The sequence below is a fragment of the Sceloporus undulatus genome, chromosome 11, assembly GCF_019175285.1.
Source record: "Sceloporus undulatus isolate JIND9_A2432 ecotype Alabama chromosome 11, SceUnd_v1.1, whole genome shotgun sequence".
NCBI lineage: Eukaryota > Metazoa > Chordata > Lepidosauria > Squamata > Phrynosomatidae > Sceloporus > Sceloporus undulatus.
Window position 1 is genome coordinate 1,818,049 of NC_056532.1, and position 23,709 is coordinate 1,841,757.

Genomic DNA, 23,709 nt, shown 5'->3' on the forward strand with positions numbered 1-23,709 from the left:
GTTCCCTTCCTCCCCACTTTATCGTCACAACAACTTTGCAAGGCGGAGAGTCACTGGTCACTCAGTGAGATTCATAACTCAGTGAGGACTTGAACGTATCCCCCAAACTCCCCAGACCATACTGAAGCCACCACAGCATGCCTGACACATTCATAGAATCATAGAGTCGGAAGAGACCCCAAGGGCCGTCCAGACCAACCCTTTTCTGCCATGCAGTAACTCACAAAACATCCCTGAAAGATTGCCATCCAACCTCTGTTTAAAGACCTCCAAGGAAGGAGACACTACCACTCTCCAAGGGAATGTCTTCCACGGTTGAACAGTCCTTACGGTCAGGAAGTTCCTCCCAATGTTGAGGTGGGATCTCTTTTTCCGTAGCTTGCACCCATTGTTCTGGGTCTTGTTCTCTGGAGCAGCAGAAAACAAGCTTGCTCCCTCCTAAATATGACATCCCTTCAACTATTTAAACACAGCTATCATATCACCTCTTAACCTTCTCTTCGCCAGGCTAAACATCTAAGTCGTTCTTCATAGGCCATAGCCTCCAGACCCCCCCACCATTCTAGAATGAAGTGCCTTGCATAAACCCTCTCCTTTTTGGATCTCAGCTCCCAGAATCCCCCAACCAGGGTGGGTAAGGAGTTTGGAAAGAGCAATCCCCAAAAGATGACTTTTCCAAGTTCTGAATCAAGCCATTGCTCAACTGTCTTGGTAATGCCTATGCGGGCTCTGCAAGGCTTGAATACACTTGTCCTTCTACATTCACTGGGGTCAGGGGCACAGGACCCCCATGAATGTGGAAACACAAATAACAAAAACACTATGTGAGAACACCTCTCTGAGAATCTCTAGGTCCTCCTGTGCAACTCTGAAGTCAACGTCTGCCATAAATTGACCATAGAATTGCGCTGGAGGAGCTACAGATGCCCAGCGAAGTGTTCTCTGTAGGGATCACTAGGTCCTTCGGTGCCACTTTTGGTTAAAGTTGCCCACTGAGTTGCGCTGAAAGACGTAGATATTCCTGGAGAGAACATACAGTATTAATAAAATCCATGAATAATCAAATCCGCAAGAGTCAAAGCCACAAATCTGGACGGGGGAGTGTACTTGTCACAAATAGCTTGGCCCTATGAGCAACTGGGCTTTGGGCTAATTGGTTTTGTTGGGCACATGGGCAATCTCTTCTTCACCTTCTACCATTGCAGCCTATCCTCAAGAAGGCAGTCTGGCTATTGATGCTTCAATGATCAAAAAATGGTCAAAACATGGCCTTCCAAGCAGTGTGGCCCTTAGTCTCCAACAGTTGCCTATGGCTGGTGCACATGTTGAATGCCACATATGAAAACCTGTTGTCAGGTATGTCCCTATGCTATACGTTTAATTGTATGAACATTCCTATCTTCCCCTCCACTGTTAAGTCAAAGTTAACACTTCGAGTAAGTGTGCTCCAATCTACAACATGGGCATCTTTTAAGGTTTCAGGAGTCCCTTCTAACCGAACAATTCCAGAACTCCATTTTAGATCTTGGAGGTGCTTAAGATGGACCTTGGCAGCCCTTGACCACAAGACAGGCTACTGAATTATTTTAAGGTTGGCTGAGGTTGGAGAGAAGTAGTTTCCATTTTCAGACCCAAAGATATGAACTGATAAGCTGCAGCGCATGACCTCTTATGCCAAACTAAACAGGCTAATGTTTAGGAGTCTCTGGGCCTTTAATACTGAAACAGGCTATTTGAAAATGTCCACGTTCTAAAAAGACAACCTGCCTTAAAACACATCCGATCCTGGACTGCAAAGAGATTTCAACACATGCCAGCCTTCCATATTATTTAATGTTTTCTTTATTTAAAAGATCATTCACAAAATACCATATCCATAAATTTACTTTTGTCACGAAGCAGAATGTGTTAAGTGTTCGGAAATTTCTCTTTACACATTTAAAAATCAAACGACTATAAGTGAGTCTTGCATGGGAAGCCTTGGGGTTTTTTTTGTTTCTGCTCTTAAAATCTCGGTCCTTCCGCACTTTCTTTTTTCTAAAAGAACAACAGAAGTGAGGTTCTTTCGATGGATTTCGTTTGGAACACAACCACACAGACACACAGCGCATGTCGCAAAGAAAAGTAGCGTTAGACAAATGGTTCTTGTTCGGAGAAACAGACATAAAGACAAAAAGGAGGGCCGGGGGAAAAGAGAAAAGAGAAGCTGACGTTTGTTCAGACTGGTGTTGTTCTTTCCGTTTTGGGTCATACAAATTAATATCACCCTCGGATTTTTGCCAATTCCTTCTTCGAATCAGGATACATTTGCACACAGCGGTTGCGTTTTATTTACGGGGTGAGAAAGAAACATGCGCCTGCTATTTTTCGTTACACTCTATACCAATAAAGGGGAAAACTAGATCTCCTAGCACTGAGGTCCAACGCTGCATGAAGGCTAAAGCCTGGATAGGCAAACAGGCAACTCTGCCCCTCAAATCTGCAGAACTGTTCAGCATTACTTTCTATCCAAGTTACTTTTTTCATCAAGTATAAAGAGTCGAAGCTAACAGACCTCTTAGGCCTCTTGTGCCAAAAAACCCCTCCGGAATAACCCTCTCATTTCCACCGTAAAGGCTCCCTGCCAAAGCAAAGCCAGTCGGGACAGAACCAAACGCTGGAGTTAGGACCCCGTTCCGTCCCAAAGGAAGCCCCACTCCAACAAACCAAACTAAAAATTCAGTAATTTAAACAAAGTGTAGGTTAAACGTCGCTAGCGGACAGGTAAAAAATATATAAGGACATGTAGGAGACGGTCCCGGGGGCTACGTTAGGCACAAGGTTGGACATCACCGACCTGTGAGCGCCAGCGACAAGTGCGTAGGCCACAACAAGAAGGCAGAGGGGCCGCATCAAGTGCTTTTGCATCAGGTATAAGTTGCCGACAAGGATCTGCAAAACGCTCATGTCAGGGTAGCTTTTCCTTGCTCTTGTGGCTGTTTTAACTCTTTTAAAGCTGCCAGTGGGGAGGCAGGGAACTAATGATATATATTTATATGTATATATATTCTGAAGAGCCTTAGTGGCAAAAGGGCTCATTTCACTCTTGTGTTGCATAGGCGATTCGTACGGGGACAGTGTTCCATGACTCAAGAGGTCTTCCACTTTGGTGGGACTCTTCTGAGTCGAGGGGTGTCGCACGTGGCAAGCATGCAGAGGGCACAGAAACCTTGTGGGAAGGAGGAGGGGATACTCGGGAGGAGAACTGGGGCCTGACCCATTTGTCTGGGAAGTGGGAAAAGCCAGAGGAGGAAGGTGGAAGCTGCACCTCCGCTGAGAGAAGCCCACCTTCATGGAGTAGGGCAGCGCTTGACTGGCCACACGCCATGTGCTGGGCTTTAAGGGGGGACACGGGTGAGGAAAGGGGAGAAACTTAAGACAATGCAGGCAATAGATACAGCAAAGCCAAGAACGTACTAAAAACCACTTGTTAACAGCTGACATGCATTCACAAGCTCTGGTATGTTTTGTAAAGGGTTTTCTTTTTCATTTCTGTTTCGAGGAGGACAAGTGTCAAGATGGTAGGAATGGTGGCCGCAGGGTTAATGTTCTGAGCACATTGAGACACGCTGGGCTGTCTTGCGTTTTCTCCCGCCCCCTCCCGCTCTCCCATCCCGTCCCCCCCTCCCCACACACACTCTTGCCCCCCTCAGGCTCATTCTTGCTCTCCTTTTACTACTTCCTCTCTTGGCTTGGCTCCGCCAAAGATCGCAGAGTTGGGGTTGGCTACTTGGTTGAGGGGAGTAGCAACTGTCCGGGGCTTGAGCTGAAGTCTGGGCCGCTGGGCTCTTTCCTCTGGAAGAGAAGAAACGTTTCTCCTTGAGCATGGGTCCCCACAACCCCGGGTCCATGAAAACACCCCCTCCCCAAAATACATTGGAAGAGATCCCAAGGGCCATCCAGTCCAACCCCATTCTGCCATGAAATCAAAGCATCCCTGACAGATGGCCATCCAGCCTCGGTTTAAAGACCTCGAAGGAAGGCGACTCCATTACACTCAGAGGGAATATCTTCCACTGTTGAACAGCCCTTACTGTCAGGACGTTCCTCCTAATGTTAAGGTGGAATTTCTTATCCTGTAGCTTGCATCCATATCAAGTGGAACCAGGCCAATTTTCTGCTTAATAAGAAGACATCTACTTCATTAAGTGAAGTACACCTGTAAACTGTTTAAATCAACTAAATGCACCCCTTTAGCAGCAATTTAAAAAAGAAGATTCCTAATAAAAACTGAAGATGGCCAACACCTTGTTATGACATCTATACAAAACATAGGCCTGTGACAGAATGCCAAAATAAAGCTGTTTGGGGTCTCTTTGGAGGTATGCTGTTTAAATGATGCATGCACCCTAAGAATCCGGAAGCTGCACCAAAGCTGCCCTCCAGTGCTTAGGAATGGAGTGTGGCTTTGGCACAACCTCCGGACTCTCAGGACCCAGGCATCATTTAAACAGCATACCTCCAAAGAGACCCAAAGCAGCTTTATTTTGGCAGTCTGTAACAGGCCATAGTATGCTTTCCTCTGGACATACGGTTTCTCGTATGTAAAAGCATGCTATGGGAGTTTGCAAGGGCCCTTGCGCACTGCTGCAGCTTTCAGGAGTCCTAACCTGCCTGAAAAACTGGCAAAACCACTTCTGAGAATGAGTCACCATAAGTCAACAGGGGACTTGAAAGCGCATACGCTACACACTGCCCAAAAAGTCTGGGGTTTGTTGGTGTTGTTCAAAATGAAGATGGAGTTGAATTTCGCCCCAGACTGGAAATGTTCAGAAGTCCACACTTTTTTTGACTGGTGGCGGGGAAGGTCTGACCAGTACAAACAGAACACAAGCATCAGGCCTGGAACAGAAGTTACATATGAACCGGGGCAAGTGATACATATTTGGGCTTTTGCCAAACAATTGCATCTTTCTCTGAGGATGCCAGCGAAACGTCAGGAATAAACTCTTCTAGAACATGGCCACGTAGTCCGAAAGGCCCAGAAAAACAACTGCATAGGGATTTCATGCTCTATAACAGGATCTAACAGGTGTCAGCTGCAAAACAGATTGTTAGCAGCAATCCGGTTTGAAAGCAACACAGGGAAGAAAAAGAACACCCACCTTCTGTTGGCTCTCTAAAATCCATGGAAGATCCACGCAGCGGAGGGCCATCTCTGAAGCGACCGGTTCCTCCCATGGGTGGGCCACCACCTCGCCGATCCCCAGGACGCGTTCTGCCTCGTCCTCCCAAAAAGTCGTCATCTCTGAAGCCGCCTGCCAAGAGGAACACAGAAACCAGCGTCAGCCGTTTTGCTATGTCTGAATATGGGGGAAATCTTGCTCACTGAAGCAACCTGAAGGGTCTAACAGAGAGGTACTTTTAGGATCAGCCAGGCACTTAGGTTACCAAGACATGTTTCGTCAAAAGCAATGGGCTAGAGAACTGCAGGCATTGGTCAGACTGAGTTAAGAGACAAGTAGAAAAGAAGAAACCTATCATTCCATACCTCTCTCTGCGAGAAATACAAAGCTCCTAGTATTACACGGCCCTGCTCGCTTTTTGTTGTAAAGCGAAGAGGTAGCTTTTCAAGAGCGCTTGGGTGGAACTGCATTGATTTGACTCTGTTGCTTCAGCATGCCTCTTGGCTGTGTTGCAAATGTGGGTTCCTTGGTGGCCATATCATTGTCTTAACTGATTTATTAGAAATGTCCTGGAGCTCCTCATAGGAGATAGTATTAAAAAACAACAACACAGAATGTAGACATGAAAGTGAGGACAATGTGGAAAGTGAAGAGACTCCCACTTGGTAGATACAAGACTCTGAAATTGCAAATTGATCAGAAACCTTCCTTTCTGAGGAATTTACAAGCCTGACTTTATTGTAGCAAGACTTTTAATAGGCAAACCAGAGAGTCCTTGATGCTGTTCTTCATTTTATCGAATGAACATCTTAGGACTACCATGTGGACAAACCTCTTTTATAACTAGGATTGGCGAACTGTCCACGTCCACCAAAGTCACCTGTACAAGGATGCTAGAAATCCCAATTTTTATTTATTGAAGGATGTCTATAGAGTCAATGCTTCCAGGCTTTTCAGTTTGAGAAACGACTGTCAAAAGAGAGGTTTGAAAATGAACAGTTTGGGTTCATCGAGGACAGGACAGGAGAGGGAAGAATCAAGCTTTGGAGTGCAAGTTTGCCCACATGGCGACACCTTCAGCATCTTCATGGCTCTTTAAGAGAGTAGCACAACAATTAGGTCAGTATCTAGATTCAAGGGCAGCCAATACTATGAATCTGGTAAGGACTTTGCTTATCCCCCCAAGTCAGCACCTGTAAAAGTAGGAACAATATCTCTCACAGGGATATGTGTAGGCTGGAATGTACAAAAACATGACAATGATCATTGCTAGGTAGTAATAAACAATAGCAAGCGGAAGGTAACATGCAAGACTACAACCCTCAAGGCATGTCTGCTGGGTTTATGCAGCATGCTCAGAAATGAGGCAGCCCTACACTCCAAGCATTAACAAATCTAAGATGCAGACTGCCATCATATCCAACAGATTGCAAGGTTGATGAGGAAATCAGTAAACTTGGGAGTGTGTCGGGGCTTCTCTGATCTATCCTTATTGGCCTGGACTTTATTTTGAGAGTCGGAATTATTGGACGTTCAAAAAGGAAAGAGACAGATGGATACATAGTCCTACTGATGGAAAGCCAGAGCAACACAGAATTTTACAATCCAGATGACGTCAGGTTCTTCTGAAGACGATTTACGGAAGCATACTTACATCTGTTAAATAAACGTACTTATACCTCCATCTTCAAAGGCTTCAACATTTCTCTACCCCAGTCAATGATGGCTTTGCCACTGAAACCATCCCAAGGAAACAGAATAACATATACACACACGCGTCCTTTGCCACGCTCTCCAAAAAGACAAGATGTCTGAACAACATTTGGGAATGCCACCTTATTGGGAAAATTAAGACTGCCTTACCACCGCCTGCGCCGGACGCACATCGGAAGGATGTAAATAATAATAATAATAATAAAAGGAAGAGATGGTGCAAAATCTCAGTAATAGGAAAAAGGACAAATACCGCTACCAGAATTGAAGTCATCTCTGGAATCCCATCCACCTCCTCGTGGTTCCCGCGGACCTCCGCCCATGCCTAAAAAGAAAGCCACATTGCAAGCATGGGTCAATGGGGAAGGTCTAAAAGGTTCCACTTCCAATGGTGGACATTGCAGGGCTCTCTCAGCCTGGCGCAATCCGCATGTTTTCTAACACCAGGCAACTGTACTCTGTAGGAGAATGCGGCACGATCGGAGAAAGGCATGCGAAGGCCTGGGAAAGTTGGTAGCTGGGAGGCATGTATAGGTCTCAAGGAGTAGGACTCATCTAGGCCTGAGCAGGAATGCTGGCAAGAGACCTGTGAAGTGCCAGCATCTTCACGCAACCCTTTAAAGACCTCATTTTCCTGAACCGAACTGTGCTGAAGCCACTTACGGCGACATAAAACTAGACCCACTTTTTAAGTAGTGCCTTTTTATGCCACACAATCCTCGAAGCTGTTTTTGAATCCTGCTCTGTTATTCAAAACATCAAACCTTGTGACTGAAACAGATACTCAAGGCACGAGGGAGAGTATTAGCAATCCAAAAATCCTGGCGTGGGTTACACCACATGAAAATTATTTCCTTTTGGTTCAACAACTGTATCAACTATGGTGCCATGATCTATGGAATATAATCTATTTATGCCATCAATTAACCTTCAACAGAAGATCAGTGGAAGAAACCTTTTAAACTCACTTTGCTGCCTTTGTACTACAAAGCAGCAGACTCACACCAAACACAGAAAAGGGACAGGAAGAAGAGATCTCTGTATGGTTTACAATAGATTCCCAAAGGGATTCTGAGAGGAAAAATTAGGGTGGGATTGCCACTGCTGGCCTTTTACTAATGTGCTTCTCAGCTTTAAAACAGGAGTTGTTGCTTCGGACCAGGGGCATGTTCAGCTCTTTACAAATGTGTTGTTAGAAGTGCTGCTGTAGGGTAACTCATATGCAGATGTACATTCCTTCCTTTGCACAGATCATGGGGTCATTATATAGTACGACTTTAGACTTTGCTTCCTGAGCCACCATTTTATGTCTAGATCTAGTTGGTAGACCTTGGTGCTTGAAGTAAAGCATGTCAAACAGGTCCCACTAGCTTGACGTCTGTCCATCTCCATTTCAGAATATTGCCTTGTTGTATCTTTCTACTCTGCATTCCTCTGTCTGGCAGAAGATTTAACTTCTTGCTTAATATATATATATATATTATTTAGAGCAACTGGTGTGCCTCCAAAACTAGCATAGCTTTACCCCAGGGAAAGACCACTCTGCTCCTATGGATGCTATGGGAACGCACTCTCATAATCCTTCAACATTGGCTATGTTGGCTAAGGCTAATGGGAGTTGCAATGCAACAACAGTGGGAGGACGATAGTTACTCACCTCTGCTCTACACTGCAACGTTTCATGTAATATTGCATTTGTCTATCACATCGTTCATATACATAAACGGGCAGCTCATTTTACACTTTTCCTAGTATACCATTCTTTAAGTGCTGAAAAGTGTTACAGGAAGCCTTGACATCCATGTTAAATGTGAAACTTGAGGTTCTTGGACATGCAAAGTGCTTGCATCCCTCTGTCTTCCTTACAAGCCAAGGAAGCAGAAAGGAGAAATCCTCTCCAGTTTCTTTAATGTACAGGGAGATGCTGGCAGATCCATGCTAGTCAAGATACAGAGGTGTGCTTTCATGGACTGGAAAGGAAATACATTTTAGTTGAAGCGGCCGAAGGGACCACCAAGGTAACCTACTTCAACCACTTGGTGAGGCAGAAAAACCATTACTACAGGATCCTTCACAGTGATTTATCCAAACACTACTGAACACCTGACAATAAAGGAGCAAGTCTGTTTCCCCCAGAAGGCAGTGTGTTTTATACTCTCAGAAAGATCTTCCTGATATTTAGTAGAGATTTGGGGATGCTTTGACTGAGAGTTCCTGCATGGCAGAATGGGGTTGGACTGGATGGCCCTTGGGGTCTCTCCCAACTCTATGATTCTCCCTTTCTGTACAAGAAAACTTTCTTCACATCCAAAATGTGTCGCTGGCCCTCATATCCCCACTTGGTTCAGGTTCTAGTCCCAGATTCCTCTGTGACTGCAGGGTTTTGGAGTAGCAGTCCTTGGGACTTCTTTGTAGGTTATTCTGGGATTAACAGCTCCTTACTCTACCATCATTTTTCACTTCGTTGCAGTGCTCCTACCCTTCAAGGCCTCAAGGATATCAAACCACTCCTTTCATCAGCCAGGCTTTGTGCATGCGTATCGCATTATCTTTTGCATTATTGTCGCAGGAATGTATGTCATTCAACAAAGCTTGAAGACTGACTGTATATTGGGTGGCATTTCATGTTACACACACACTGATCCAGGTGGCACTAATATACCCATTACACTTTAAAGTTGCAGAGAAGAGCAACCATTTAAAACATCACCTCTGTCGTCTGGGCCACCTTTCCGGAAACCAAAGCCGCCTTTATCTTGTTTCCGGCCCTCGGCTATGTCCACTCGGAGCGACCGGTCCCCCAAAAGCTGTTGGGTAGGAAGGAAAGACAGCTGACTGTTTGCCAGGTAGATGCCAGAGAGAATTACAAACACACTGCACATTTTATATTCCACAGGTAGAGTACTTACTGCTCCATCATAGGTCAGGGCTTCTTTAAGTGATTCAACTTCATCAAATTCTACATAACAAAATCCTGCAGTACGAGAAAAGAAAGGAAGGCATATTGACTAAAAAAAATAAGGTTTCACATCTTGGCTCTTGGAAAGCTGTAAACTAAACTCATCTAACATCAGACACAAACAGGTCTTTTTGGTACTGCCACTCAAGTCCTCAACTTTGCAAGGAAATATGAGCAATGGGAAGACTAATACATATGCAGATCTCTTCTCATACAAGCCTCCCCAACATTTGGGATCAAAATCCCTTCCTCTTTTGGGTACAGACATTAGCTGAGTGGCTACCAGAGAAGGCCTTTTCCAATGGAAGCTGACTCCATTCAATTCTCCTCAAATCCCAAGGAGAACCTACTAGTCCTGCTACTACTATATCAGATTCCCAAACTTTGGCCTTCAGGATGTTTTGGACTTCAGCTCCCAGAATCCCAGACCATTAACCAATATGACCCAGGCTTCTGGGAGCTGAAATCCAAAACACCTGGAGGACAAGAGTTTGGGGATCACTGCACTATATGGTTAAGCTCTACTTAAGACCTGCCCACTCAAGGACTTTGTGTGGTCAATTTGTTTTCCCTAAGGCTTGAGATTTGGTTTCACTACTTTACAGTACAGTGGTACCCCGGGATACGAATTGATCGCGTTACGAAATTTCCGGGATACGAAAAAGTTAGATTGGAAAAAACTGTTCCGGGATACAAAGGTTTTTTCGGGTTATGAAATTTTTTTCGGCGCGAAATTCAAACGTGCGGCTTTCCAGCGCTAACGGAAAGCCTTTTCGGGTTGCAAAATGCATCGGGTTACGAACGGGGCGGCGGAACGAATTAATTTCGTAACCTGAGGTAGCACTGTAGTTTGAATCTTTTAAAAGGGACCATTCGACATTTTTCAATTGTTTTTAACAGTTCCTTTTAGGCAATTTTTGTTGCTCTTTGATTCGTAAAATTGCTTTCGGTTTCGGATATATTGGCCTGTTCCAGACTGCCAAAATAAAGCTGCTTTGGGTCTCTTTGGAGGTATGCTGTTTAAATGATGCATGCACCCTAAGAATCCGGAAGCTGCACCAAAGCTGCCCTCCAGTGCTTAGGAATGGAGTGTGGCTTTGGTGCAACCTCCAGACTCTTAGGACCCAAGCTTCATTTAAATAGCATACCTCCAAAGAGACCCGAAGCAGCTTTATTTTGGCAGTCTGTAACAGGCCTTTGTTAACCGCCTCAGGCATGCTTTTCAAGGGTTTGCACCTCATGCTAGCATACATTTCCGTCCATCCCCATGAGTTGTTTTGGGAAGTAAACTTATGCAGGGGTGGAACATATTGCCACGCGTGTGTTCTGTAAAACGGCTCCGATGCTTGATCTGCTGCTCTGCCTCAACTGGCTTCATGTAAGAGGAAAGGGGCCTTTTGACTTCTTGCAGGAGTTACCGGATTGTGTCACTCCAAACCTTCCTCTCCAGAGTCATAGTCATTGGCTCAAGCCATTACACCACACTGGCTCAAAAATATGGTAGCCCATGGTTAAATACAACAACACCTCGCACTATAGTATGTGTGTTCTTAGGGTGCCAGCCAAACACATCTCCTTCCAGAATATTCCATTCCATCCACATCTCACATTCTATGGCCACTGAGCATGCTGTCCTTGATGAGGTCTCTGGGGAGATTCCCCTCAACGTTCCTCTAACACAGTGGTTCCCAACCTGTGGGTCGGGACCCCTTTGGGGGTCGAACGACCCTTTCACAGGGGTTGCCTAAGACCATTGGAAAACATATATTTGCATGTAGCAATGAAAATAATTGTATGGTTGGGGGTCGCCACAACATGAGGAATTGTATTAAAGGGTCACGGCATTAGAAAGGTTGGGAACCACTGCTCTAACATCTGCAAACCCTGGGGACATCCCCAAGCAGGTTGATCTCTCTCTTGCTTGTCAGTAGCCCTTCCATGGGTCCTGTCCCAGATGAAAGCCAGGATATAAAAAGAAAGAAATATCTTGTTTTGTGTTCTTAGACACCATAACATTCAGCTTTAAAAGATTATTCATGCGCCCCAAAAGCTGGCATCACTCTGCACCCAGGGTAGACAACTGAGCCAATTCTTGACCTGGTGGCACGATGCACTATTGTGTCTTCAGCCGAAAAGTAACTGGAAGTCTGCTATTCTTTATTTACTGGATTTTGGGCTATTTTTGGTGGGGGTTAGGGAGTCTATGTTTTTTAAAATGAGAGTTTGGAGCTTCTTGAAGTGTAAAAAGGGGCCAGGTTCACATGCAGCCCGCATGCTACACTTTCTTACCCCAGACCTGTACCAACAGAGCAAAACCCAGCAGGAAGAGGACACACAGAAACACCCACCTTTAAATTTATCTGTTTCTTTGTCTCTGACTAACCGGACACTCCTTACGCTGAGATCCTTAAAGATGGCATCAATGTCTCCTTGGACCGTGTTGAAGGGAAGGTTGCCAACATATGCTGTGAAGGGGGGCTCAGTTGGAAGCTCTTTCTGTTTACGTGCGCCGAGGCCAGAACCACCACGAGACCTGTGGGCAAGAGCAGGGTTAGCCTCCGTGTTCTCAGAGGTTGCTTTGCAATCCATAGTCCCCAGAAAAATCATAGAGGGTTGGAAGAGGCCACAAGGAGTGTCATATTCAACTCCATTTTACAATGCAGGACTAAAACACCCCCAAACAGAGTTCCTGCATGGCAGGGTGTTGGACAGGATGGCCCTTGCAGTCTCTTCCAATGCTAGGATTCAATGAGAGGGCCTCTTTTTAAAGACCTCCAAAGAAGGAGATCCCACTTCTCTCTTAGGCAGCATCTTCCACTGTCAAACAGCTCTTACCATAAGGGCATTCTTTCTAAAACTAGGTGCAATCTCTTTTCCTGTAGCTTGCATCCATTGCTCCAGGTCCTATTCTCTGGAGCAGCAGAAAACAAGCTTACTCCACCCTCAAAATGACACCCTTCATATACTTAAATATCATCTCCGAACTTTCTCTTCTCCAGGTTAAACGTACCCAACTTCCAAGTCTCTCCTCATGGGTCTTTATGGTTTCCAGACCCTTCACCATTTTATTCACCCTCCTTTGGACATGCTCCAGTTTCTCAATGTCCTTTTTGGATTGTGGTGCCCAGAACTGGACACAATATTCCAGATGGGGCCTGACCAGAGCAGAATATAGTGGCACTGTTACTTCCCTTCATCTAGACACTATACTTCTATTGATGCAACCTAAAATCGCATTGGCCTTGTTAGCTGCCGCATTGCACTGTTGACTCATGTTCAACTTGTGGTCTACTGACTCCTAGATCCCTTTCACATGTCATCTTGCGAAGCCATCCAAATCTGAGCATTTCATGTTTTTCTTCCTTACACTTCTCTGTTTTATTTTGTTAGTTTTGGCCCAGCTTTCTAATCTCTTAATCTAATTTACTATGTCAGTTGCTACAAAGTTTAGCCGGCGACATAAAAAAAAACAACCCACAGCCAACTCAGAATAATAAAAAAAACACCTAAAAAAAATAAAAAGATTTAAAGAAGTGATGTACACATCAATGATACAATGCAAAGCCATCCAGATATTTCAATTTACAGCTGCTGATAAGACATTATTTTACTAAGCAACTGCACCTCTTCATTTCCTGTTTCATGGGAATCCTAAACCTTACTTTGGCCTGTTCCAGACTGCCAAAATAAAGCTGCTTGGGGTCTCTTTGGAGGTATGCTGTTTAAATGATGCATGCATCCTAAGAATCCGGAAGCTGCACCAAAGCTGCCCTCCAGTGCTTAGGAATGGAGTGTGGCTTTGGCGCGACCTCCAGACTCTTAGGACCCATGCGTCATTTAAATAGCATGCCTCCAAAGAGACCCAAAGCAGCTTTATTTTGACAGTCTGTAACAGGCCTATGACATCTGATTCTGCTTTGCAAAAAGGGGCACCTTCCTCCAGCCATGGATCAAAGCTTCTTTTAATTCAAATTACCATCCCTCCCGCTTTGCCGACCGTTTCCCAACATTCCCACCGACAACCCTTCAATCCGTCTGCGAGGAAGAAAATACACTTCAGAATTAGGCCTAATCATAAGCCTCCGTTCGATTTGCTTCACTCAGACTAATATATCCCCGCATATTACTCACTGCTGAAGTGACCTCTCCCAGATGATTCCTCCTGTAGTAGCTAGCGCTGCAGATGCTCAGACACATTGCCAAGGCTATTCTGAACCTCCTTATTGGTTATTAATTATCGTTAGGGGCTATTATGAATCCTCTTATTATTCATTATTGATATGGGGGTGTTACAAACCCTCTTATGGATCATTAATTATTTTTAGGGGTTATTATGCACCCCCTTATGGGTTATTAATTCTTATTAGGGGCCATTATGAATCCCTATATTATTAATTATTGTTACGGAGGTGTTACAAACCCCTGTATGGATTATTAGTTATTGTCAGGCGTCTATTATGAACCTCTCATGCAAAAGGATCTTGCAGCACCTTTGAGACTAAATGAAAGACCAAAGTTGGTAGCATATGAGTTTCCATAGACTTGGGCCTCCCTCATTGAGATGCTTCATTGCTTATTGAGATGCCTCAGCCAAGGCTGAAAAGGCACCTTCCCTTATCAAGATGCACCAAATCTAAGTTGATTTCCCCTCTCCCCTCCATAGGCTTACATGGCAGCAGCTGTCATCACATTGCATCTACTGCATGCTTTGAAAATAGAGTAGCGGTCCCTCCACATTCGCCGGGGTTCGGAGTGAAGGACCCCCATGAGTTATGAAAAACCACACATAAAAGAACCACTATTCTTTTTTTAACCTCTCTAGGGATCTCCAGGTCCTCCAGTGCAACTCTATGGTCAACGCCTGCCAGAGGTTGACCATAGAGTCATGCTGGAGGACCTACAAATGCCTAGAGAAGGGTTTTCTATAGGAACGTCTAGGTCCTCCAGCACAACATGGTCAACATTCGCCAGAGGTTGATCATCACAGAGTCATGCTGGAGGACCTACAAATGCCTAGAGAAGTGCTTTCTATAGGAACTTGTAGGTTCTCCAGCACAACTCTATGGTCAACATCCACCAGAGGTTGATCATAGAATCATGCTGGAGGACCTACAAATCCCTAGAGAAGGGGTTTCTATAGGAACGTCTCAGTCCCCCAGCACAACTCTATGGTTAACTTCTGGCAGAGTTGCGCTGGAGGACCTAGAGATACCTAGAGAGAATGTATTAACCAAAGCCAAAGCCACAAATGTGGAGGGACAGCTCTACTTAGGAGATCAATCCATAGCCAAGGCTGAGGGCTGGTACAGACAGGCCCAAATAAAGCTGGTTTGGGTCACTTTGGAGGTATGCTGTTCCAATGATGCATGTGTCCCAAGAGGCCGGAAGCCACGCCGAAGCCATGCTCGTCCTTTGGTGCGGCTTCTGGCCTCTTAGGACGCATGCATCACTGAAAGAGCATACCTCCAAAGTGACCCAAACCAGCTTTATTTGGGGCTGTCTGTACCAGCCCTGAGTCACAGTCACCTTTGAACACTGCTCTATCCACCTCCCATAATGTCCCCATCCTCACCCCATTCGGGATGAACCCCAAACCCATGATCCACAAACTTGATTCATTGACACACCCCTCCTTCCCTTTTCAACCATTCTTTGATGGATATGGACCCAAGTGGTTTATTCTTGTTGGCTCCTCAGCCTTTACTCTTAAGGAGGAAATCCTCAGAGGCAGTTCAGGTACTGAGAAAGGCATGCCAACCTTAGGGCTTTCCTCGCAGGGGTTCCTTGGGCAAGGGATCCTTTTATGGTCCCTTCCTCTTCTAAAGCCCATCCCTCAGCCTCTGATATTAATGCACAGTCTCCCATCCAAGTTCCTAACCAGGCCTGGCCCTGCTTAGCTCCCAAAGCCAACCTGATCCTGGCACTTTATGGGTCTTTGCTTAGGCAAAGGGCCCTTCCTCTACAACTGTGGTCCCCAAACTGCCCTTGGAGGGATCCTGGACTCCAGCTCCCAGAATCCCAGGCAGTTGGGGCTTCTGGGAGCTGGAGTCCAAAATACCCCTTAAAGAGGACAGTTGGAGGACTACTGCTCTGTCAGTATTTGGTCTCCCACCCAAGTACCATCCAGGCCTAGCCCTGCTTAGCACCCAAGATCAAGCTGATCCCTTCTGGTTTTCTTGACTAGGCTCCTTTAGGCTTTTTCTTCTTGCCTCTCAAATATAGCCCTCAGCCCCTGATCTCAATGCACGGTCTCCCATCCAAGCACCGTCCAGGCCTGGCCCTGCTTAGCACCAAGGCCAAACCGATCCTGCCACCTTATAGTTCTCTTGGCAGGGCTTTCTTTAGGGAAGGGGAACTTTTACCATCGCCAGCCTCTCAAACACAGCCCCTGATATCAATGTATGGTCTCCCATCCAAGCACCATCCAGGCCCGGCCCTGCTTAGCACCAAAGGCCAAACCGATCCTGGTTCTGTTGGCGCGGCTCTTTTCGGCCTCGTCTTTGGCGTTCGGTCTCCCATCCGGGGGCCATCCAGGCCCGGCCCTGCTTAGCACCCCGGCTTTCGGCATCACAATCCCTCCTCCTGCTGCTCACCCGCGTCCGCCTCCGAAGCTGCTGTAGGCCCGGTCGTCATAAGCGTCGAAGTCGGCCATTGCTGCTGCTCTTGCGCTCGCTGCTACTTCTGCCTCCGCCGCCTCCCCGAGAGCCAGCCAGCGCCGCAGGACCCCGCGCCCTTTATATAGCGGGCCAAGCGCGCAGGGCTGCCCGACGCGCTGCCTGACGCCGAGCGGACTCCGCGCATGCGCGCTAACCACGCGCCGGGGCTGCCCCGAGGCGCGCCTGACTCAAAACAAAAGCCAGACCAACCCCTTTCAAGGAGGGAGGCTGGAGGAGGCTGCTTCTCCTCAGGCACCCCCCACCCCCACAAAAAAACCTCCATTCCTTTCCTGAAGGCTATGAAGACCCTATATTGTTTAATAATAATAATAATAATAGTAATATATCAATAGCCCTGGCCTCCCCCAATTGAGTCCTCACAACTATCAGGGTTATCCTCTCCTAAAGAGGCATAGGAATCCAGGCCAACAACCCCCCCCCCCCCCCCCCTCTGACATGCAGGAATAACGAGAACCATAGAGATAGGTCTTGTAGCACCTTTGAAACTCACTGAAAGGAAGACATTGGCAGCAGGAGCATCCCTAGACTTCGCTCTACTTCCTCAGATGTATTTGGTGCACAGTTTAAGTCTACAAAAGCTCCTGCAGCCAATGTCTTTCTTTCAGTGAGTCTCAAAGGCGCCGCAAGATCTCTCTGCGCACTGATTCTACAGACTAACATGGCTATGTTTTTGAATAGCATCCCAGAGTTGGAAGAGACCCCCCTCCAAAGGCCATCCAGTCCAACCCCATTCTGCCATGCAGGAACTCACAGTCAAAGCATCCCCAACCAATGGACATCCATCCTCTGCTTAAAGGCTTCCAAAGGAGGAGACTCCAACAAAACCTCTGAGGGAATGTCTTCCACTGTCAAGCAGCTCTTGCTGTCAGGACGTTCTTCCTAATGTTGAGGTGGAGTTTCTTTTCCTGTGGTTTGCCATCCATTGTTCCGTGTCCTAGTCTCTGGAGCAGCAGAAAACAAGCTCACCCCATCTCCGTATATTAGTCTCTGGAGCAGCAGAAAACAAGCTTGCTCTCTCCCCAATATGACATCCCTTCAATATTTAAACAGGGCTCTCATATCACCCCTTAACCTTCTCTTCTCCAGGCTAAACATCCCCAGCTCCCTCAGTCGTTCCTCATAGAGCATGGTTTCCAGATCCTTCACCATTTTGGTCACCCTCCTTTGGACACGCCCCATCTTCTCAACAGTCCTCCATTGGTCTCCTTAAGTCTTGTATATCCATACCCATGACCTCCTTAATAGAGTCCATCTGTTAAGCTTGAGGCCTTCCTCTCTTTCTGCTTCCCTCCACCTTTCCTAGCATTGTTTTCTTTTCCAACGAGTCTTGCTTCCTCATGATGTGACCAATCTACGACAGCCTCTGATCATCTTGGACTGCATCTGTATGGCAGAAATAGCCCGGTCTGACACCACTTTAACTCCTATGGCTCCGTATTATCTTGGGAAAATGTAGTTTCCTGTGGCACTAGAGCTTTCTGACAAAAAAGGCTGAATAACCCATAAAGCCATACATCCCTGAATCCCAGAACATTGAGCCAGAGCAGTTAAAGTCATGTCAAACTGGACCATTTCCTGCAGCCTTGGCTTCCAGGGAGATCTCCAGTTTGATCTGTTCAAAGCCCCATTTGTTTTGTCTTTTTGGCTGTCGATGGGATCCTCAGCACTCTTCTCCAGCAACGTATCTCCAATGAGTTTATTTTCTTCCTATCTGCTGTTTTCACAGTCCAGCTTTCACTTCTGTACATAATAATAATAATAATAATAATAATAATAATAATTTTTATTTAAATACCACCTTCCCAAAGGGTCAAGGCGGTTTACAAAGGTACATAAACAAATACATAAAATACATAAATGATTTACATAAGCAGATACAATACCTAAACAATACATAACAGATATTATTATTATTATTATTATTAACCTTTATTTATGAAGGCTAATAATAATAATGCAAACTAAGATTCCATCCCTCATCCCCTAACTAAAATACAATCGTCAAATTACAGTTTAAATTCATTACATGTTTAAAACAAATAGGAACTGGCTTGGATGATTCTAACTTTACTGCTCAGTTGTATATCTTTACCCTTTAGGATCTTGTCTAGTTCTTTCACGGCTGACCTTCCCATTCTGATTTCTTGATTGCGGTCTCTATTCTGGTCAATGTTTGATCCCAGGTATGGAAAACCTTTACCTATTTCTCTTCTATGTCTTACTTTAAACTGTGTAGACCTGCTAAATCTGTAAACCACAGGATTCTATAGGAAGGGACAATGGCAAGTAGATGTAGTGTAAACTGATATATGTTTGTACACTCATCCCTCCATATTTGCGGCTTTGATTATTCACGGCTTTGATTAACATGTTCTCTCTAGGAATATCTAGGTCCTCCAGTGCTACTCTATGGTCAACTTTAACTAAAAGGTTGCACTGAAAGACCTAGAGATCCCTAGAGAGAATCCTCTACTAGGCCTTTGTAGCTCCTCCAGCGCAGTTCTATGGTCAGTGTCTGTCAGACTTTGACCACAGAGTTGCACTGGAGGACCTAGAGATCCCTAGAGAGAATACTCTACTAGGCCTTTGTAGCTCCTCCAATGCAGTTCTATGGTCAGTGTCTGTCGGACATTGGCCACAGAGTTGCACTGGAGGACCTAGAGAGGTGTCTTCTCAGGTAAAAACATGGTGTTTTGTTATTTGCGGTCTTTCCATATTCACGGCGGTCCTGTGCCCATAACCCTAGCAAATATGGAGGGACAAGTGTAGTGTAGATCCACATTAGTTGTTCAGGGAAAGGTGATTTAGAGTCCCTCCACATTTGCGGCTGACTTTTGCGGATTTGATTATCTGTGGTTTTGATTAATACGTTCTCTCTAGGAATCGCTAACTGCTCCGGCGCAACTCTGCTGGAAATTGACCATAGAGTTGCACTGGAGGACTTAGAGATTCCTAAGGAGAAGCCTCCTCTAGGTATTTGTCTGTCCTCTAGAATGATTCTATGATCAATTCCCAGCAGATTTTGACCACAGAGTTGCAACAGAGGACCTGGAAATTCCTAGAGGGGTATTCTCTTTGGCTAAAAAGAAGAGTGCTTTTTAATTTAGGGTTTTCCCACATTCACGGGGGTCCTTCATCCCTAAATCCCATTGAATGTGGAGGGACCATTGTATATGTACCTCTGCGCATATGGCAAAAAACACAGGGTTGGCGACCACATATTTTGCTGCCAGAGGCAAGAACATTAGAAAGCAATGCAAACATGTTTTGCCAGACTCCCAGACAGATGGTTTTGCTTTGGTCCCTGAGTCAGGAAAGTCTCTCAAGCGCCTCTTCTCCTCTTAAGTGACAGTGAAATGAGAAGAAATGAAACTGGTAATGATTTGCTGTGATCTTCCAAAACCTGTTGCCTGAGGCGGCTGCCTCGTTCTTCTGTCTAATGAGAGAGTAGGATGGAGAACATGAACTTAAAGCTCAAGCGGATGTAAAATAAGGCATGTTGGTTTGAGCGTTGTTGGACAACAACTCTGGGGAGGTCTTTAAACAGAGGCTGGATATTGGCCATCTGTCAATGGGGATGCTTTGATTGAGAGTTCCTGCATGGCAGAATAGGGTTGGACTGCATGGCCCTTTTTGGGGTCTCTTCCAACTCTACGAGTCTATGGAACAAAGACCTCCCCATGGTTGGGGGATTCTGTGAATCACAGTACAGAATCAAAGGACTTCCTCCTAGATGGGGGATTCTGGGAGTGGTGATACAGACACAAAGAACTCCCTCTTGGCTGGGGGATTCTGGGAGTCGCAGTACTTAAACAAAAGACCTTCCCTTGGCTGGGGGATTCTGGGAGCCAGTAGAGAACAAAGACTTCCTACTAGATGGAGGATTCTGGGAACTGCAGTACATAAGCAAGGATCGCCCCATGGCTGAGGGATTGTGAATTGCAGTGCAGAAATAAAGCCCTCCTACTAGATGGGGGATTGTGGGAGTAGCAATACAAAAAACAAGGTCTCCCCCCCAACTTGGCTGGGGGATTCTGGGAGTGTTAGTTAAAACCCTCTCTTGACTGGGAGATTCTGGGAGTGTTTCAATACAGAAACAAAGCCCTCCTTTAGCTGGGGATGTAGGGAGGGCCGCTCTAGGAATCCCCAGTCATCTCTCTTTCTCTGATCTAGGAACTGGGGGTTCCTAGAGCGTCCCTTGCTTCTGTGTCGCAGACCAAAGAGAGACGACGAGGGCTTCCTAGAGCGTCCTTTCTGCATCACAGAGCAGAGAGACGACGGGGGGTATTTTCTAGAGCGTCCCTTGCGTCTGTGTTGCAGACTAGAGATGACAGAGGGGCTTCCTAGAGCGTACCTAGCTTCTCTATTGGAGACCAAAGAGAGATTGCTGGGCGCTTCCTAGAGCGTCCCTTGCTTCTGTATTGCAAACCAGAGAGAGATGGTTGCGGGGTTCCTAGAGCGTCCCTTGCTTCTATCGCAGAACAGAGAGATGACGGGGGTTTCCTAGAGCGTCCCTTGCTTCTGTATTGGAGACCAAAGAGAGATTGCTGGGGGCTTCCTAGAGCGTCCCTTGCTTCTGTATTGCAGACCAGAGAGAGATGGTTGCGGGGTTCCTAGAGCCTCCCTTGCTTCTATCGCAGACCAGAGAGATGACGGGGGTTTCCTAGAGCGTCCCTTGCTTCTGTATTGGAGACCAAAGAGAGATTACTGGGGGATTCCTAGAGCGTCCCTTGCTTCTGTATGGCCGACCAGAGAGCAGCCGAGGCCTCCTCAGAGGGGCCCACCGGAAGGAATCCATGTTCTGAACCCGGAAGTACTCCCGGGAGGGCCAGGGAGGCCTCGCACGTGTGCTGGCTTCTTCCCCAGAGGGAGCAGGAAGGTCTGCGGCGCGTTGCCTGCCATGGAGGGCCCTCCTTCTTCGTCGAGGCTCCTGGGCCAGAGCCGCCAGTTCCTGGATTTCTTCTGGGACCTGGCCAAGCCTGAGCAGGAGACCCGCCTGGAGGCCACCGAGGGACTCCTGGGGTACTTGAGGGAGAACCAGAAGAAGGTGGGACGTTTCTCTCTGCCACACCGCCCTGCCTCAGTGCTAGGGAATTCTGGGAAGTGGAGTTCTGCCAGGCATTGAGCCTCCTCTGTCAGAGAGGGATCTGCTGCCATAATAAACTACAATTCCCAGGATTCCCTAACACTGAGCCAGTTAAAGCTTTCCTGGCCTCTCTCTAAAAGCACAGTTCTCCTCCTTTTGACGGAAATATGTACTAATACTACTCCTGCTGTTGTTATTATTATTATTATTGTCATTATTCTTTTCATTATTATTATATCTATTATATAATATTTTTATAATAGTTATAATGATTATAATTATTATCCTGTACATTATTGTTAAATTTATTATATAATATAAATACATGAGAATTAAAATAATTATAATTTGTGTTATTATATTTACTACATACATTTATTTTATATATATATATATATATATATATAAAATGGTTATAGTTACTATCATTTATATGAATTTATTTTTATATAATATAATCATCATTTATATTATATTAAATAATAGGTAATATAATTATTATCATTCGTTAGATTTAGGGGCACAGGACCCTCATGAGTATGGGGGAAAATGCAAATAACAAAACCACCCTGTTTTTAGCTGAGAGGACACCTCTCTAGGAATCTCTAGGTCCTCCAGTGCAACTCTATGGTCACTGCCCGACAGACACTGACCATAGAGTTGCGCTGGAGGAGCGACAAAGGCCTATTAGAGTGTTCTCTCTAGGAAACTCTAGGTCTTTCGGTGTGTCTTTTGGTTAAAGTTGACCATAGAGTTGCACTGGAGGACCTAGAGATTCCTAGAGAGAAGATATTAATCAAATCCGTGAATAATCAAAGCTGCAAATATCAAAGCCGTAAATACAGAGGGATGAGTGTATATTATTTTATTTCTTTATATCCCGCATTTCTCCCAACATAGGGACTCTGGTGAAGGAACTGAGGCAAGGAGGGAAGCATTTCTCCTGGCTTTAATACCTTAATTATTAATTTTAGGATGAAGACCTGTTGAAATACACACTGAAGCGCCTGGTCGTCGGCTTGGGAGCGACTCGAGAGGCGTCCCGCCCTGCGTTCAGCCTGGCATTGGCACAAGTGAGTGTTAACAGCAGCGACGTATACATATAAGGTCCAAAACTACAAGTTCTAAAAGCAGAAACCTTAGACCCAAAACACACTGCAGAAGTAATCCAGTTTGAGATTGCTTTATCTGCCCTGGCTCAATGCAGGGGAATTCTGGGAACTGTAGTTTTGTGAGATATTTAGCCGCCTCTGTCAGAGAGAGCTCTGGGGCCCACAATAAAATACAGTTCTCAGGATTGCCTAGCGCAGAACCAGCGAAGTTAAAGCTGTCTCAAGCTGGATTACTTCCTCAGTGTGTTTTGGACCTAAGAGTTTTGCTTTTGGAAATGTTAACATTCGGAGGGGAGGGGGACACACTACAATTTCTAGAATCCCATACACAGAGAATAGGGCCCAAGAATAGGACCCAGAGCAATGGATGCCAGCTCCAGGAAAAGAGATTCCACCTCAACATTAGGAGGAACCTCCTGAGAGTAAGGACTATTCGACAGAGGAACACACTCCTTCCTCCGAGATTTTGGTGGCGTCTCCTTTGGAAGGCTTTAAGCAGAGGCTGTTTGTAGTTTGAATAATAAATCATTAAGTGAAGTAGAAAAAAGTATGGTTACCTGTGATAAAATACTGTGGAACAATATTGGGCAAGGTCTGATAATACAGTGCTTTGCAATGAAATGGGAAACTGTCATATATATATATATATATATATATATATATACTGTATATATATATATGACAATCTCAAACTCAACATAAGAACAGTATTTTACTTTCTATTTGCCTTTTCCTTTATTTTGTTTCAACTTTCTCCCTTGACATTTTGTAGTTTTTAATAGGCAGATCCACTGAGAACCTTTTGCAACTTATAGAACGGTGTTGATAGGATGACATAAGCAACAACGGAAAGTAAAAAGCATTATAGGTTAAGAGTCAGAAGGAAGAAATAAGTTTTATTTTATTAAGAATGATGAATATTGTTATTTTGTTGGGTTACAGTCATGTCCTAGAAAACGATCAGTATGTATATAATGCTATTATCTGCGTTTTATTT

The 23,709-nt window shown here is 45.4% G+C and overlaps 2 protein-coding genes across 4 annotated transcripts in view; one reads left to right on the plus strand and one right to left on the minus strand.

The window, feature by feature from the left end:
• Positions 1-1,824: 1,824 nt before the first annotated feature.
• Positions 1,825-16,576, minus strand: EIF4H (eukaryotic translation initiation factor 4H). 2 transcript variants are annotated; one of them, XM_042442541.1, is made up of 7 exons: positions 16,431-16,576; positions 12,186-12,370; positions 9,788-9,852; positions 9,589-9,685; positions 7,138-7,203; positions 5,145-5,297; positions 1,825-3,834 (listed from the first exon to the last, which is right to left on the minus strand). In XM_042442541.1, the coding sequence occupies exons 1-7, from the start codon at positions 16,487-16,489 to the stop codon at positions 3,695-3,697; spliced, it is 765 nt and encodes a 254-aa protein (XP_042298475.1). In that variant the 5' UTR covers positions 16,490-16,576; the 3' UTR covers positions 1,825-3,694. The 2 variants fall into 2 exon arrangements, with proteins under 2 accessions (XP_042298475.1, XP_042298474.1); XM_042442540.1 differs by having other exon boundaries at positions 7,132-7,203.
• A 4,735-nt stretch (positions 16,577-21,311) lies between these two features.
• Positions 21,312-23,709, plus strand: part of MYBBP1A (MYB binding protein 1a) — a 56,806-nt gene continuing 54,408 nt past the window's right edge. For both annotated transcript variants that reach the window (XR_006100932.1, XM_042442525.1), the window contains exons 1-2: positions 21,312-21,561; positions 22,575-22,673. Coding sequence is in view for 1 of the 2 variants with exons in the window: in XM_042442525.1 (XP_042298459.1) it covers positions 21,415-21,561; positions 22,575-22,673 (246 nt within the window). In the remaining variant the exon portion in view is untranslated. The remainder of the gene's footprint in view (positions 21,562-22,574; positions 22,674-23,709) is intronic.

Excerpts from the sequence above, each read along its gene's own strand:
- EIF4H (XM_042442540.1), bottom strand. The coding sequence starts at position 16,489 with ATGGCCGACTTCGACGCTTATGACGACCGGGCCTACAGCAGCTTCGGA. Across the intron at positions 12,371-16,430 it reads AGCTTCGGAGGCGGACGCGG|GTCTCGTGGTGGTTCTGGCC; the intron begins GTGAGCAGCAGG and ends TCTTGCCCACAG. Across the intron at positions 7,204-9,588 it reads AGGTGGCCCAGACGACAGAG|GCATGGGCGGAGGTCCGCGG; the intron begins GTGATGTTTTAA and ends CTTTCTTTTTAG.